The sequence below is a fragment of the Miscanthus floridulus genome, chromosome 9, assembly GCF_019320115.1.
Source record: "Miscanthus floridulus cultivar M001 chromosome 9, ASM1932011v1, whole genome shotgun sequence".
Classification (NCBI taxonomy): Eukaryota; Viridiplantae; Streptophyta; class Magnoliopsida; order Poales; family Poaceae; genus Miscanthus; species Miscanthus floridulus.
In genome coordinates, this window is record NC_089588.1 from 13,628,293 (window position 1) to 13,645,130 (window position 16,838).

The window sequence follows — 16,838 nt, forward strand, 5'->3', positions numbered from 1 at the left end:
TATTTTTTTAAAGGAGGGATTCATTTTACAAAAATACAAAAATCACTAAATTTAGATATTTCTTTTAGCTAATCTGTTGAAGATGCTCTGGGCAGTTCGTGAGTATACCGCCGAAGTTTTCTCAGGTTTTTATTTTATTTTTTACAGCAGCGGTTCAAATTCAAACTAACATCCTACGGAGTTTTACAGCAGAGGTTTTTATTTTATTTTATTTAGATAGGCCCGTTTATCCTTCTTTCTCGTTCTCCCTCTTGTTTTTTGAATCTAAAACTAAAGTTCGAATTCAAACTAGATCCTATCCTGTACCAAACAAGTTGAAACGGAAATCAGGAACAGAGTTTGAGCAGCAGGGCAGAGCAGCCCCAGAGTTTCAGAGAGAAGCGGCGGTGGCGGCGGCTTCTGCGTCCGCTTCCGAGGGAATCGGCTCCCAACGACATTTGGCTGGCTTCCCGAGGGAGTGGGATGGGATGGGATGGGATGGACGCAGCAGAAGCGGTCAGAACTCAGAACTGGGCTGCTGTGCCTGTGTGCGAGTGTGAGCCTGTCTCGGTGTCTCCAGGTCTTTTTTCGTACGGAGAGACGGAGAGAGAGAGAGAGAGACTAGGGTTCGGACACCGGCAGCGGCTCACCGGCCGACGATCCCCTCCGCCGACGCCGCTCCGGGCACCCTCGCTCCCTTTTTCCGCAAGGTGGGTTGGGTTGGGCCGTTGGGGGCCCAAGCAGCGGCGACCACACCCCCTTACCCTGACCGCGGCCTCCCCTCCCGTACGTGCTCCCGCCGCCGCACCGGTGGCGACAAGGGGCCCCGACTGTGCGAGGATTCCCAGCGCGAGGTACCTGCCCTGTTGCCCACCCCTCCTCCGTCTGGTGATGCCGTGATGGAAATGAATGGATCCGTTAATCCGTGCATGGCGCGCGGCCCCGTTGCCTGCGCCGCGGGGCTGCTTCGCTCAGCAGTGGCCGCCGCCATTTCTGCGGCTCTGACCGAGCGCTCGGCGTCCATGGACCTTGGGGGATTGCTTGCGTGCTCGTCGTGCTCGTGTGGAATTCGTGCTAGACAGAGGATGTAGCGAGTCCGGCGGTTTGTCGTTTTTTCTTCTGAAAGTGAATAGGACACACGGACTGTGAGTTCTCTCCCCAATTCTCTGTAGTGGTTTCGTTGTTGAGGAGAGGGGCCTTTGCTTCTGCTATATATGTTCATGACATCCATAACCAGCATTGGCCTGCACTGCTCTGGTCTGTTCATGGTATGCGCATTTAGGAACTTAATTGGCCACGGCGGTGAGGTAGGTTGTGATGTGTCGCGAAATCGATTTGTTGTTTTAGGAATTCTCCCTTCTGCACTAGCTTTTGCAGTCAGCCCCTTATGCGAGTGAAGTGGAAAACAGACAAGTTGTGATTCTCAAGCTTGATGCCATTTAATATCGGATCGTCATTTTGGGTATTGGGTCATATGTTCGCATCTTGGAAATTGAAGTATCTTCAGACTTTTTGATACTCTATTTATGTAGCATGTCTTTTTGACACCAAAGGAATGTCGCGCAACTGTCCTTAAGTATGGAAAGTGCATACATTTCCATTTTTCTAAAGTTTTGGTGTTTTGCGGTCATATCTTTGATTTCAAGGTACAAGAGTTATTTCTACTAATATAGTTAAAAGCTAGACATCAACATGTACATTGTCTTCAGTTTCAACTTTCAATCATTTGCACAACTGGAACAAGTGTCCACCAACTCAATTGCCTTTCAGAAGCATAGTGAATATATTACTCAATTGCCTTTCAGAAACATAGTGAATATGTTGGTGACATCGTGAAAACTCTAGGTAACACATCAAATTAAAAAAAAAGTATTGGGAAAAAAATGAGAACACACTTTACTTCAAGTTTCACATATGTATTTTTGACAGTTTAAAATTTTGGTTCCTGTGGCTGTTAAAGTTTTTGAATAGTTGGCTGGCAGCATCATTGGTTCCACAAATTAGTTTAGAGCTTTGCAACCATTTTTTATTAGTCAACTTAATTTCCCTGATATTGTTTTATCTACCTCGTAGTTTAGTCTGGTGGATTTCTGATTGTAGGCTTATGGTGTGCAGTGAGTGAGCCAACACTTATCGGCACAAGAATGGATGGGAATGCTGAGCCAATCCAATTCTCATGGGGCAAGCGTCGAGCAACAGGTGGTGTCAAGATGGATATACAGTTCTATGGGTCCTTCACATTGGACAATGTGAAGTATTCATTGTATGACTGTGTCTATCTATTTAAGCATGGTGAAACTGAACCATACATTGGAAAAATAGTGAAGATTTGGGAGCAAAATAATGCTAAAAAAGTAAAAATTCTTTGGTTTTTCCACCCTGATGAGATTCAGAATTATTTAAGAGGCCCTGTGATGGGAAAGGAGATTTTTCTTGCTTGTGGTGAAGGTACTGGGCTTGCTGATATCAACCCACTGGTATGTCTCTCATAACTTCACTCATGTTCTGTCTTGTTTTTCTTTATCATCATCCTTAAACTTGTGTATTCTGACATAATACTCCCAGGCGTGTTGTATATCTGGGTTCTTCTTAATGCAATGATGTGCAGCTCTCGTGCATATTTGATTAATAAAAACGTGTGAACAATTTGCATAGATCAATTGCAATACTATATATTTTTGAAAATAAGTAGGTAACAGCCAAGCCTGATTGAGGCACCAAGGTTTGTCACACTTCACCTGCTCATTTTTTAAAGCCTGAGCAGAGCTAGCTTGGTTTGCATAGCAATAATATAATCATTCTAGTTGGAGGTGAACAGTTAAAGTTAACATTTGCTGAGCTATTTATGAGATATGTAAATGTTAAATCTGTCGTCTTTCCATTTTTGGATTTCTGTTCCTATTAAAATATTATAATGATTATATGTTTATTTCTCAATTAGGAAGCTGTTGCTGGAAAATGCACTGTTATATGTATTTCAAAGGACGAGAGGAATCGTCAACCTTCTCCTCAGGAACTAGACATTGCTGATTATATCTTCTATAGGTTCTTTGATGTTAAAAGTTTAACACTTTCTGATCAATTGCCTGATAAAATTGCTACAGTGCAAGGTCAGCAGAGGATCTATACTTGATTTGTGCCCTCCAATTTTATCTGGTAATGTTTTCAATTGAATTGTATACTAACTATTGTCCTTCTGGTGCAGTTGATGTTCTGCTGAATCCAAAAGATGAGCTAGTCATATCCAGTCCTGGTACAAATGTTCCGCTGAATCCAAATGTGGATGAGTGTATGGTTGCCGCAGTACCTGCACCCCCTTCAGCAGTTAAAACGGAGGATCGAAGTCAGGCTGCTGCACTTCCCCTTCCGCAGCCAGCATTTAAGGAGGTGGATGAAAATCCGCCTGCCACAGTTCCCCTTTCCCAATCAGAGGTCAGGGAGGAACAGAAACCAACCATTGCGATTCCCCTTTCCCAGCCTGTGGTCAAGAAAGAGGATAAGAAATCAGTTGCTGCCATTCCCCTTTCCCGTTCAGCAGTCAAGGAGGATGAGAAACCAGTTGCTTCGATTGCCCCTCCACGGTCTGCAGTTATGGAGAACATTCCCAAACATACACAGTTACAGGATGCTCACGCTGGGGAGAGGCCGCCAAAAAAGTTGAAATTATCCCAAGTAACTACAGAGCAGGACATAGCCCCAGGGACTGCTGAACAAAGACCTTTGGAGCTACCGCCAAAGAATATCGTAAATTCTCTGGACTTACTTTTCCTACATCCAACATGCTACTTCTGCTCTTACGTTTCATTACAGGAATGCAAGTGTGCTCCTTTTGTACTTAATGTTACAGCCTTTGGAGAGGAGACATAACTGCATCTTTCTAAATTGCCGCATACCAAGTTTTGTACATGCTTACACCTTTCCATACCATGTCTCTCTATTTATTGGTCTGAGAGGTGGAATGAGACATAACAATGCAGTTAATGAGCACAGCACAAGTTCAGTAGGCCATATGGTCATCTTGTGCTGCTTTCTGTTGATTCATTATTTGCCAACGGCCGTAATCTTTATGAACTTTGAACTGCCAACCTGGGTGAAGTCTTATCCCATACCTACTGCACACAAGCAATATTCTTCCTGTTCATGGATCATTTATCTGAACATTCTTTCTGCTTAATTGCTATTTACAGAGTCTTCTACTGATTTTCCATGTTTCCTTTTTGCTAACACATTATTTATTCCATTTAACAGGACAGAAGCAAATGGTTTAAAATTGTGAGTGACCTTTCCTTGCTATGGTCTCTTGTGCATTTGTTGTTGTATTGAAGCATGCCATACCCATGCTTGATTATTCATTAATCATTATTACTCAAAATTACCACAAACTGATTAATATCTTGTTTGGCCTTGGATTTTTTATGATGATCTTTTTTATGGAATTTCAGGAATGGGATGACAGACTAAAGATGGCTGATGATAAGGGGACTCTTGTCTATATTCAAAATCTTGATATTCGGTTTGGACCTGCTGACATAGAGGTAGCAAATAGCATCCTGTCTTTTTGGTTGTCATAAAGCCCAAGCTACTCCTTTGTATCCCTGGCCTAGTATTTTTCAAGTATATGTGAACATCTATTGCTGTCTGTTCGGTTGCAATTCTACTTCTGCCCACGTAACTTATGATTGTCTCATACAGTTTCTCTTTCAACAGTACATTCATTCCTTTTAATCTCAATGTTCTTACTCTGTTTGTTTTGGGCTTTGTTATTACCATGTTTGCAGGAGCTGGTTCGTAAAGCATTACAGCTAAGTTGCACTGCGAAGCCCATTAACCACCCCACTTATGATGATCCAAACAATGGTGAGTTGTTCACTAATTAAAGGAAAAAATGCTATATATCTGTTGAATGAGATACAGTGAGGGTGGGGACCGTGCTTTTTTCTGTGGGGGGAGGGGGGGTAGGTGGGGAAAGGTGACTAGCCCAGCGGTGATGGTGGAAGACCACCGATTGGGCGGGGCTGTATGCTGTGATGATGTACCATCAAAGTGGTGGTTAGCAAGGCAGTGGGCGGCGAGCATGGATCTGGTCTGGTGAGGGTGGGGCAGGGCCATCTCACTGGAGATAGAGAGGAGGCCGATGCAGGCAGGAGATGCGTAACAATACGAAAGGAGGGAGGGACGATGGCCAGTTGTGGAGGTGTTCACTGGCAAGCCATTCTGGTACCAGGGATGGTGATCACAAGGTTGGGGTGGCAATGCTGTGTAAAATGACCTGGTATTATCTAGTTGATGTAGTGAAGGGGGAAGGGAGTGGACATTTGGATCTTTATCCTAGCGTCCAAAGTCTTGTCTGATAGTTGGCTCAGTAACCTGTTGACAGATGCATAAACTATTCCTTAAAGATTTTCCATAAATAGTTACCTATGTCCAGTTGATGGGAGAATGATATTTTTCTTCTTGCAATTTTACTACAAGTGGTTTTCTTATCTGTAGGCAAAGCATATGCCATATTCAAAACTAAAGATGCTGCTGATGCTGCCATTTCAAAAATCAATTCTGGCTTGGTTGTTGGTGGAAGGTATGTGTTTGTAGTTAATGTAATCTACCTTGTATCTTATTCTGTAACTATTTTTTCTTCAAGTGGTATTCTGTTTGTTTTGTCAATTCTTGAACTCTCCTGGCAAATCAACTGCTGGAATTTATGAATTAGAACAAAGAGTCTTCTTAGGTGATGCTCTGATACATTGATTCTTCAATCTGTTTTCTAACACAAGCAACATTTTCCTTGAGACCCCTTTCTAACACAAGCAACTGTTGGAATTTATGAATTAGAACAAAGTTTGTCTGGCGTGATTTTCTTGGTTGGCTACTGATAATTCTTGCCTAATGTATAACTTGCAGACCTCTTTACTGCAGCAAAGGGTTACTTGAGGTTCCAAAACCTTCAGTGAATCTTGTTGGGCACCTCTCCTCACATGTCAAAATTGGTCAAAAGCAGCGTGACGAGCAGGTGGGCGCTTAATGTTTATAAGCTCTGCGATGTTCTGCGTGTCTTTGGCTTGATATTTTACACAACTTCCTTTTCTTTTGCAGAAGAAGGCCGTAGCAACCTCACATTGTTCCCAGCCCAACACGATCGAGTATGACTTGGCCTTAGAATGGATGCTTCTTCGGGAAAGGCAAGACCAAAGTTTCAGAATACTTCACAAGGTAGACACAGTTCTGTTAAAGATTTGTATCAATGCCATTGCCATGTATCTCGCATTCAGACATTAATTTGTGTTGTTCAATCGGTTTGCAGAAGCACAGAGGTCAACGCGCATGCTTGCAGGGGTCAACGCGCTCTCCAGCAACGACATCAGGGTCGGCACCAACGTCGAGGTCGGCGGCGCGCCATGGAAAGTTCTAGGTCACCGACATCTCTCACTTCTCAGCAGAAATTTGTGGAAAATGCTTATCAAGTCCATGTACCTCTAGTCTTTGTTGGAATGAAAAAGGATGCTACCTCTGTGTGTCCAAAAGATGTATAGCCTAAGGCACTGCGCAAAACGTATGTCATTGTTATGGAAAACATGCCAGCCAATTTCTCTCGTCTCCTTCCAACAACAGAGTTTCTCCACGTCAAGCCTGGAAAAGGTGCTGCCTTTGTCAGGACGAAAATGCGCAACTATGTCACCGGCAACACAGTTGACTAGTTGAGAAAACCTTTCGAGCTGGAAGTACGGTAATTTCGCCTCAAACCCACATCTTCTGAATCTGACAAGAATTTAGCAACTCTTTTTCTTTTCCCACTCTGTATTTTATCTTCAAAAAAACTGCTAGCACGCGATGTAGCTTAGTCAACCAATCTCTTGCTTTTTATAGTCTCCGTAGCTACATATGCTATGAATGAAGCAACTAATGGTCACTTCTCCATTAACACTTTCAGCTACAGGAACCGTCCCTTTCAAAGGAGACCAAGCAATTTACGTACAAGGATGGCTCCCAGTTCGTATTCATGGACCTCGTACACACTTCAACCACCAAAATAATTAGTGAAAATGCTAAGCATCCTTGCTTTATGTTTCATGAAATTTTGTCATGCCATCGATTGTTAGAGGTGATCTTTGTATTTAGATAGTTTTCTAAGAATTCTTGTAATGAAAATATTATATTAAGTTTGTATTTACTACGGAGTATGTTTCTTCTTATTAATGAAAAGATATGCTACTCCAGCCGGCCTGGCTATTCTTTTTTTTTTTTTTGCGAATTACACAAGTACAGACGCAGACGTTCAACACGTACGTACACTCACCCCTATGAATACACGTACGCAAATCCTACCCTAATGGGTACATCCGAAAGACTCAACCGGCACATCTCGAGATTGACGAAGTCACCACAGGCGCCTCGCTGTCGACGGGAACGTCGCCTACCACTGAAAGCACACCACCGTTAAATCTTGGAATAAATCCAAAAAAAATATGAGCACCCGTGTCAAGTCGAGTACTTGAACCCGGATAGATAGATTCCACCACAAGGAATCTAACCAACTGACTTAGGCTCAGGATTCCTTCTTAAAGAATGGTACTGCAGTGACCAACCACTTTACCAAGGCACCGCCCTGCCTTTTGGTTTTCAGCAGAATTTGTCCCACTTTAAGTCTTCAACCCCCTGAGGCAGATCTTATATCATCTTTTGTACCGTTATACTTGCTTGAAAACCCACTGTGTATTGGATTCTGTAGGAATTGTTGAAGTAATTCAGCATTATTTTGCCTTATTTGTTTTATCAAGGGGAACTCCAAATTGTGATGTAAGAAGTTTGAATAGAGGCAAAGAACTACAGCTTTTGGCAAAAAAAAAAAGAGAGAGAGTCAATTTCAATTTTCTTTTCAGGAAAAAGAAAGTAGATCTTTTTTGTCTTCCCAGGAAACATGATGTCCGAATGCAAAATAGCCACATTCTGGATTCATGGGCAAATTGTAAACTTAGGGTCCTGATATACGTAAACAATTATGTTAACATTTGTATCTTACAATGCTCTTGTCAATTTCCCTTGCAGACAACATTCGAAGAAAGTCGGTTAAACGAAGCAGATGTCGGTGACAAGCAAAAATGACTGAAAGAAGGAATGGACTGCAATTTGCTGTACTGGAATGGGAAGGTATTTCCTATTTATCTTTTCAGATTATTTGTTATGCAATTGGCTAATGATTTCATTCTCATATTTTTTTCCTATAGAACCGGGGGGGGGGGGGGGGGGGGGGACAGTGTTCCCACACAGCAAAATATACTGCCCATTAACTGTGACAAGACAGTGTTCCCACACAGCAAAATATACTGCCCATTAACTGTGACAATTTTTGTAGATCATTGATTTCGAGCTCCCCATCACTGTGAGGCTGACTGTAACTGATACTGACCCCTGGGGCAAGCGACAGTGCACAAGGTACAGATTTCTCTAATACCAAGTATGCTTTTGCGATAAGTACCTGCAATTGGTTAACAAAGCGTGTTGCTAACTAAAAGTAATCAGATGCAATCGAGTTGTAAAGAGCACAACATTATGTCGGCCATTTCTTCTGATGGAAGTTGACGTCATCAGAACTGGGATCATATTGTCACTGTTTTTTGTAGGAGGAACAAAGCCCTGCAACTGCAACCCTGGAACTGGAGCTGTTGTCACTGTGCCCTCTTTTGTGAATGTAGGCGATGATTTTCTGGTTGATTCAAGAACAGGGCAGTACATGAACCGAACATGAAAGATCGAAGAGGATTTTAGATTTGAACTGGTTTTTTGTTCGACCATTTTAGAACCATTCACACCTGTACGAATGCTGCATCTTTTGCCCAGGAATTGTGCTTCATTTTAGCCCCATTCAACGTAGTGTACAACTGACGAAACAATAAGCATCAGCTATTCAGCTCTGTCGATCTCATATTTCAATTCACCTGTTCCAATATCAGATGCTGCTAAATGGGGAATGTGATGCATCAGTCACAGAATGCCTTAGAACTTTTTTTTTTTTTGAAACTGGAATGCCTTCGAACTAGGTTAACTGTCCGAACAAAACTTTCTCGGTTACGGACTCGGCTCAAACAAACACGTCCTACATATGGAGCAATGTCATTCAATGGACTAGCATCATGGATCAAACAATTGACACCAGGCACAATTCTCTGTTATGTTAGGCGCCCAAATTTCTTTACCACTGATCAGTGACGACAAACATAACTGAACACCAGTCATGCCCGTTTGCCATCTCCTTTATTGCCACTGAAAGAAAAGATGGCAAATTATTACTAAACAAGACCATGTCATGGTACAGCCTAACACAGAAACCACACCGATACAAATTGTTCAAAGACTGCATGGTACAAATAAGATCGTTACGATTATGCACATCTAATTCAAGTGTATATAAGCTAGATCAAGTCACGGTCTCCTCTCATCAAATCTGCATCCACCTCACATCTCAATATGATGAGAATGGCTCTGGACATCTCCTTGGTTGTCCAGGGGCATGTACTGAGCCATGATAGCACGGATCTCTGAGTCCATATATCTCTGTAGGCACGGGCAATGCAAGAACAGAATTAATTGCCAACCCAGATTTATCGGAAGGTAATGAACATAGAAGTATCAGCAGATACAAGCTGCCTATTTCTTACCCGGATCCTGTACTTGTACACTGCATATCCTGCAATTCCTGCTGCAACAAGGCCGAAGAAGACGACCCACAAGAAGTCCCAGCCTGCTTCTGATGCTCCATTTTTGCCTGAGTATAACAAATGCCCAATTAGCATCACTCGAGTGTCAAGCTCATGTCTATATTCAGCATAGTTGCTAGTTTTGAGCTTGAACTGTCAAGTTGTCAGAGCAAAAATCCAAAATTATATGATTCATATGCCTCTAATAGGTGAGGTAGCCAGCAAGTTATGCTAACTTATGACCTCTAACGTTAACGAATTCAACATGAAAACTGCGACTCAATAATAAGCTGATAGTGTACATGTATGAGGGCTACATACTTATGCATGTATCATGCTCCCTCATGTAAAGCAAGCCTCCACTGCAGCCGCACTCATAGCTTCCCCATGTGTTTTTGCATTTGCATTCTTTGCATTGACATGCAGTCTTTTCCTTGCATTCATCAATATCTGTCACAACATGTTTCACATCAGCATCGCAAGGGAAGTGCGAGAAGTCCAATGATATATGATATCGCAAAACAGCGAAAGGCACTTCTGAAGTGCATTACAGCAGAAGCAGGCAAGCACTTCTAGAAAGATTAATGAGCCTCAGGAAATGTCTCTTACCTTCACATTTGTGCTTACCATCACCCTTGAATCCATCTGGGCATTTGCAGCCATCATCCTGCATATTACAGACACCAGAACCAAAATATCAGATTTTATAAGCACTTTTTACTTGAAAAAAACTGGACAGGATCCTACTGATAATATGGCAGTTTTAAGGACAGCAAAACCTCAATTGACACTTACAGTACAGGCAGAGTATGTCCGACCATTCTTGGTATCCTTCCAGCATCCTCCATTGTTAATTTCACATCGCCCAGATCCGGAAGCTAAAAAAAATCACATGTTATAATTCAGAAGATCTGTTAACATATAATAAAAGAAACTGCCAAAAGATGAATCTCCTGATGCCTTGTAGTGTACCTTCACAGTGAGTATAGCCATCACCAACAAATTTTACTCCTTTCACAACTGGACACTCGCAAACTCTTCCACGGAAGGTATCCTGTATGTAAACCAAACAAGTATTATATGCATAAGCTAAACAGAACGAATATTTGATAAACCAAATTTTCAATTTCAAGGGAAAAAAACTAACACCGCAGGATGTACCTTGCATGCAGTGATGTTAGCAGCCTTATCTTGCCAACAGCCGCCATTGTTCTCTAGACACTCATTTGTTTGTATATCTAAGGTTGAAATAGAATGAACATTAAGAGCATGCTACATGCAAATTACACTTGAAAGTATAAGCTCATGTAACAACTGAATATTGAAAAATTAGGGAAACCAATGCACCAACCTTCACTCAAGCAAACAGCTGGCTCAGTGGTTTCCCTAAAACCAGCACAAAGTGCTTTAAGAACTGCTCCTTTGTCAAGCTTCCCTGAGAAACATAGATTCGGATAAGTTCATCTGGTGATCTCAGCAAACTCCTTATCGTAATTTACGGGATACATAGAATAGCACATACCTCTGTATTGTCTATTGTTGATTACGAGAGTTGGTAAGATGGTAACATCACCACGAGAGCCCTTGCCAATCTACACAAAGTGGGCGATGATGATGTGTTCAGATCAACAATAGGATGAACAGAAAAGATCACGCATTCACATTGAAGTACTACTAACCTGTGCATCCTGTTCAGCTTTCAGAACAGGGTTTTCCTCATCAGCATCTGGATCACCAATACACTTATCTATTGCTTTATGATCAATGCCTGTAAATTATAAACCAGTTTAGTATAAATACTGCAGATCTGCACCTCACCACAAACATTGGAAACCAGATGCAAATATAACATACCAAGCGACTTGATAACCCCTTCAGCACACTCCTTTGTGTACTTCTTTTCCTTCATTGGGCACCGAATCGCAAAATCAGTAACATAGTCCCACCATAACCAAGGCTTCTTGTGCTCCTTAGCAACCTTAAAGACACAAACTTGGCGCAAGTTCTGGACCACCACATCTTTGCCATCATATCCTTTGCTAAAATCCTGTTCCGGGTCAGGTGCACAGTATCTCCCATGATTGATGCACTGGGACTTGCACTGCTTGCTCAGAATGAAGGCCTCTGGGCAATACCAGGTGATGTAGTGAGGAGTGAACTCCGTATAGCCCTTCTTCTCAAGCACCTGCGCTGCTCCTTTGAAGCTCTTGACAAAATCAATCTGACTATCACACTTTGGGCCACATTCATCATTACTGTTGGTCCAAAATTCATACTCAACACGCTCATCAGGATGGGGCAGGGCCTCCCTCCAATCCAAATTCACATTAACCATGTCACCTTTGTCAATTGCTTTCTTGAGCCTGTCCCCAAAGCTCTTGGTTATTAACGCCGAAGGAATAGTGATGTTCTCTAAATAATCCGTGTTGCCACTCTCCTCAGGGTTGTCCATTGTAATTAGAGGTTCGTCTTTGTCATCAGCGACAAGGATCGCCGCTGCTCCTGCTTTCTGTGCATTCCATGCCTTCTTTGCAAAGTAGCAATCTGTAAACAACAACAAGCATTGTATTGTATTATTATATGCAAATCCATTGTCTATTTTGATGAACCCTAGTAGGATGCAACATCTGAGAACAGACAGGAAGGAGTGTTAAATAAATAGCACGTTGGTTGAAAACAAAAACCAGTGGAGCACAATAGGACTGTCTAAAACCAAGACAGTGACAGTAAGCTAAGCTCTCAGGTTAAATTCCCTTTCTGCACACATCAAGGTCTTTGTACCAAATCAAGTCAACGGGTATTCAAAGCAATCACATGGAACGATCTAACTTCACCGCATCTACCTGAAGACCACACGACTAATAAACATAAATTTGGGCACCTGTGGTCAAACCTTCAACTACACTCTATCTCTATGTCTCTATCCAATCCAACCGCCAGTCTACGCATGGATGACCTAACAGAGACCAACCGCCAGTCCGGCGGCCGGAAGGAGGAGGAGAAGCAATCGCTTGGTGCTACGGTGCTGAGATTCCGGTCACTCACCTCCCCTGTCGACGAGCAAGAAGGTGGGGAACGCCCCCGGCTTGGCCTTGTAGGAGATGTCGAAGTCGTCGAAGCTCTTGCAGGCCTTCCTGTTGGCCTTGGGGTAGGCGACGAAGCCGACCATGGTGCCGCCGTACTGGGGCACCCCGAAGTTGCCAATGGCGCACTCGTAGGTGCCCTTGAGGTCGTCGGGCGCCGTCACCTTGAGGCTGTTCTTCTCCACCACGAACCTCCCCTGGCAGCAGCCCAGCAGGAGCGCCGCGCACACCAGCAGCCACAGCATCGCGCCAGCGGATCGGGACCCCATGCTCCGCCCGGGCTCTGCTCTGCGGTCCGCGAGCACCACCTGGGGATTGGATTGGAACTGGTGGTGCCTGCGGCTCGATCCGCGCAGGATTGATCAATCTCGCAGCCGTGCGGCCTCCGAAAACGGTGAGGGGAGCGAAAAGATTGGATTTTTTTGACGGCCGGGGTAGGGCGAGCGAGAGAGTTCTACACTGCTCGGATTGAGGAGTTGGAGTGGGAGGAGTTTGGTTTGGGGAGAGGGGAGAGGGGAGAGGAGAGGTGGCGAAAGAGGCGGAAGGACGCGGTGTCGAAGCCTCGTGGTGAACCAAAACCAAAAGCAGAAGAAACACGTGACCAAAGCCAGGGCAGCAAGTTACCATGTGGTTTCTTCACATTGAAGCAGCTTTAGACAAGTTCAAAAAAAAAAAGCAGCTTCAGACGAAGGGAAATAAACCTGGTTCGCTTGAGCTATTTTTTTAGATATATAAGAGCGTTTTTCTCTCACAATATTTTAGCATAAATATTAGTATAAGCTAAATTAACCAACGTAGCATATGAGTGGAAAAATCTAGTCTAAGACTAAACTATAATCCCGAATAACACTGCAATGTTTTAAAACACCATATATTATAGAAACTAGATTTTAAAAGTTGGGATTAAAGAAGTAGGTTAGAACTTAGAGCAAGGCCAATAGTTGAGACAAGCTTTGGTCTACAAGACAAGCACCAAACAGCTAAGTCATACAATACATGTAGGTTCCTTGTCTCTATTTAAATTTCCAAGCAGTTATTATTCTTTAATCCGGCTATGTCTTTTGGTTGGAGCACAGAGCATGACAATATATGATGGATATTGAATGCTTAGTTGTTGTATTGGAGGGCGTATACGGCTGTTGCGACAAGCTTTTGCCCCTGTTCATTTGAGCAAGGCTAATAATACAGCCGGTTTGTTGGCTGTAAGGTTCCTTGCAGCCTTCTCTCAGCCCACTCATATAGTAGTTAGCTCTTTACAGTTAATACATGGTCCACTTGTCTCGCTCACAGACTTTTTTGGTTTTTGTGCCCAAGCCGGCTGTAAGCTTACAGCTCGTTTTTCCTCTCTCTCCTCCCCTCTCTCCTCCACCTCAGCATTTAGTCGGCTTACAACCTGCTATTATACTTGCTCTTATAAGCCAGAATCAGCCCTACTTTTTTAGTCATGGAACAATGTTTTTCTCTCACAACAAATCAACCATACAAATCAACCGCAGCAGCAATGGCTCTGTTCGGCTGCTCGTAAAGCCGTTTGTGCTGATTTGTACGACTAATTTATTGAGAAAGAAAAATACTGTACCATGACTTATAAGCCGGCTTATAATGACAACAGAACACTTCCAATAAGTCTCGTCGAACAGGGCCTTTGGCCCCGTTCGCTGGTCTGAAACTTGGCTAAAACTGGCTGGTTTTGTGAGAGAGAAATACTGTAGCGACTAGTTAATGAATAGTATTTGCTGAGGGGGATCAGCCGGCTGGTCTGGATCGATCAGACCAGCGAACACGCCCTTTGTCTCGTGTGCCCTCTCTCCTCTATGTCACTGCTATTGCTTACATGCTCGGCGATTTGACAAGCTGCTGTACCTGCTCTTAGATGGTTGTTTGTAAAAGCTGAGATAATTTTTTTTAGTAAAGTTACAAAATATTCTCATATTTTGAATTTTTATGCTATTATTATTATTGTAAAGGTGAAGAGAAGGACTGTCTCGCTTACCAGATTGCACAAGACAAACTTCTTTAGATTTTAGTTATATAAGCTGGCTAAAAGCTAATATATTTGGAGCCCTATGTATATTCTCAAAACTAGCTTCCGCGGGTCCCTAAAACCCAAGCAAGCTTGTAATATATGAGCATGCAGTTATTTTTCACGAATATTCTTGAGCACCTTTGCAAGCCAGAATTTTATCCACTTTTAATACTATTATGTTTAGATATAGATTAATATACAAGTTTACAGGGAGTTTAGAAGGAAGAACTTATTGAGTCTCTTGTTTGTTTGGTGGGAATAAGGCCCAGTTTAGTTCCCCAAAAATTTTGCAAAATTTTTCACATTCTCCGTCACATCGAATCTTTGGACGCATGCATGAAGCATTAAATATAAATAAAAAATAAAACTAATTACACAGTTTAGACGAAATCCACGAGACGAATCTTTTAAGCCTAATTAGACTATGATTGGACACTAATTACCAAATAACAACGAAACTGTTACAGTGCTTCATTTTGCAAAATGAAGTCATCTAAACAAGGCCTAAGAGTTTTGGTGGGATGAGGATGAGAATTCCAAGGCCAACGTCAGCTACCTAAGGTGACGTTTGGTTCCATCGCCGGCAACGTGAATGGAACCCATACGGGAGGCCAACCATCGGAAGTTGCAGGTAGCGAACGTGATCGTCTGCCGTCGAGGATCGGGCGTGAATGGATCGATGAAGCCTCGGATCTATTCCCGGAGCAATCGTTTGCATCGTGCATGTAACAAACATAAACCAACGTAACCTGGTAACGAAGTAAACAGATACGGGCCTAAAAAGGATGAACCAAACAGCACCATGATCCTATGTTTGTATTCGTAATAATTCGCTTGTCTCATGAGCCGTACTATTTTAGCGAACGAACAATATTTTTCTTTCACAACAAATCAACAAACAGTACTTTCAGCGGACTTTTCAGCAAAACGAACAGGACCACTGGGCTAGTAGGCTTATAATCTTTAAAATATTGAACCGATAAATTTTAAGATTGGTGAAAAAGTCATTGTGATCTTTTCGCTATTGTTAGACATGTCAGCTAGATCTTGTAAAGCTTTGTGCCGTGCTGAATCGATTAGACAGAGCAGAGTTCTTGCCTCTTATTTAAAAAGAGAGGAAGCTAGCCTGTGGCTGCAGTCTCTGGGCCCTTTGAATCGATCGTAGAGGAGTGCTTTCACAAGAGAAAAGTGATCTAGACTGGTCAAGCCATGATCGGAGACTCGAGTGCAGCACAGGACTCCGTTCTCTTCATCTAGAGCCTGCTGTCTAGATACCTGCCGGCCGGTAAAGAGGGGAGAAAAAAGGCCTGCAGGTATATGCACGTATGCACAAGAATTTATCAGGACTTGAGTACTGCAAATGGGGCTTTAATTAATACTCTCTCCATCCCAAATGAAAAAAAACAATCTAGCTACATTGTTAAGTTAATCCGATCCATCTTCAGTTCGACTATTTCTCCGTTAAAAATAATTAATATTTAGAATATCAAATATGCAAGTTTTCATAATTTTGGATATAAAAAATAATTAATATAAAAAAACAATCTAACATGCAAATTTTCATAATTTTGACGTCATGGAGTGACGCTTTGTTTTGACATCAGTTGCTGTTCGTCAGCATGCTTATATGGAGTAGTACTACGTGCTTAATTGCGGTCAGAGTTGCAACTCCAATCATGCACACAGGCAACGAACGGCGGATCCTCCATAGATTTCCTCCTTATCGTTTGTCTCTGTCTTTCTATATATAATTATTACTTCATCCGTCCAAGATTATAAGACGGTTGCCCTTTTTTACCCTAAATTTAACCACTCGTTTTATTAAAAAAAAATTATACAAACATAGTTAAATTTAAGTTATTCTTAAAGAATTTTTATTAATAAAGTAAGCCACGGCAAAAGAAATGATATTTTGCATAAATTTTTTAATAAGACGAGTGTCAAACTTAGTGTCAAAAAAAACATCTTACAATTTAGGGCGGACGAAATACTAGCCTACGCTAGTGTAATCAGTCAGCCCGTACGTACTGTTTTCTACACGCGATGCACGTACATGACTAC

The 16,838-nt window shown here is 42.4% G+C and overlaps 2 protein-coding genes across 3 annotated transcripts; one reads left to right on the forward strand and one right to left on the reverse strand.

The window, feature by feature from the left end:
- The first annotated feature begins 499 nt into the window (after window positions 1-499).
- Window positions 500-7,190, forward strand: LOC136481384 (protein ANTI-SILENCING 1-like). Of its 2 annotated transcripts, none has more exons than XM_066478737.1 (12): window positions 500-833; window positions 2,095-2,456; window positions 2,921-3,089; window positions 3,185-3,723; window positions 4,228-4,251; window positions 4,422-4,514; window positions 4,758-4,836; window positions 5,470-5,554; window positions 5,878-5,986; window positions 6,070-6,186; window positions 6,278-6,700; window positions 6,905-7,190. In XM_066478737.1, the coding sequence occupies exons 2-11, from the start codon at window positions 2,124-2,126 to the stop codon at window positions 6,383-6,385; spliced, it is 1,656 nt and encodes a 551-aa protein (XP_066334834.1). In that variant the 5' UTR covers window positions 500-833; window positions 2,095-2,123; the 3' UTR covers window positions 6,386-6,700; window positions 6,905-7,190. The 2 variants fall into 2 exon arrangements, with proteins under 2 accessions (XP_066334834.1, XP_066334835.1); XM_066478738.1 differs by having other exon boundaries at window positions 6,278-6,695.
- Window positions 7,191-9,117: 1,927 nt separating this feature from the next.
- Window positions 9,118-13,289, reverse strand: LOC136483439 (vacuolar-sorting receptor 1-like). Its single transcript, XM_066480518.1, has 12 exons — window positions 12,714-13,289; window positions 11,523-12,212; window positions 11,348-11,436; window positions 11,191-11,260; window positions 11,020-11,103; window positions 10,830-10,906; window positions 10,641-10,722; window positions 10,464-10,546; window positions 10,278-10,335; window positions 9,990-10,118; window positions 9,630-9,736; window positions 9,118-9,525 (listed from the first exon to the last, which is right to left on the reverse strand). Exons 1-12 carry the CDS (start codon window positions 13,018-13,020, stop codon window positions 9,427-9,429), a joined length of 1,875 nt encoding a protein of 624 aa, XP_066336615.1. The 5' UTR covers window positions 13,021-13,289; the 3' UTR covers window positions 9,118-9,426.
- Window positions 13,290-16,838: the final 3,549 nt, after the last annotated feature.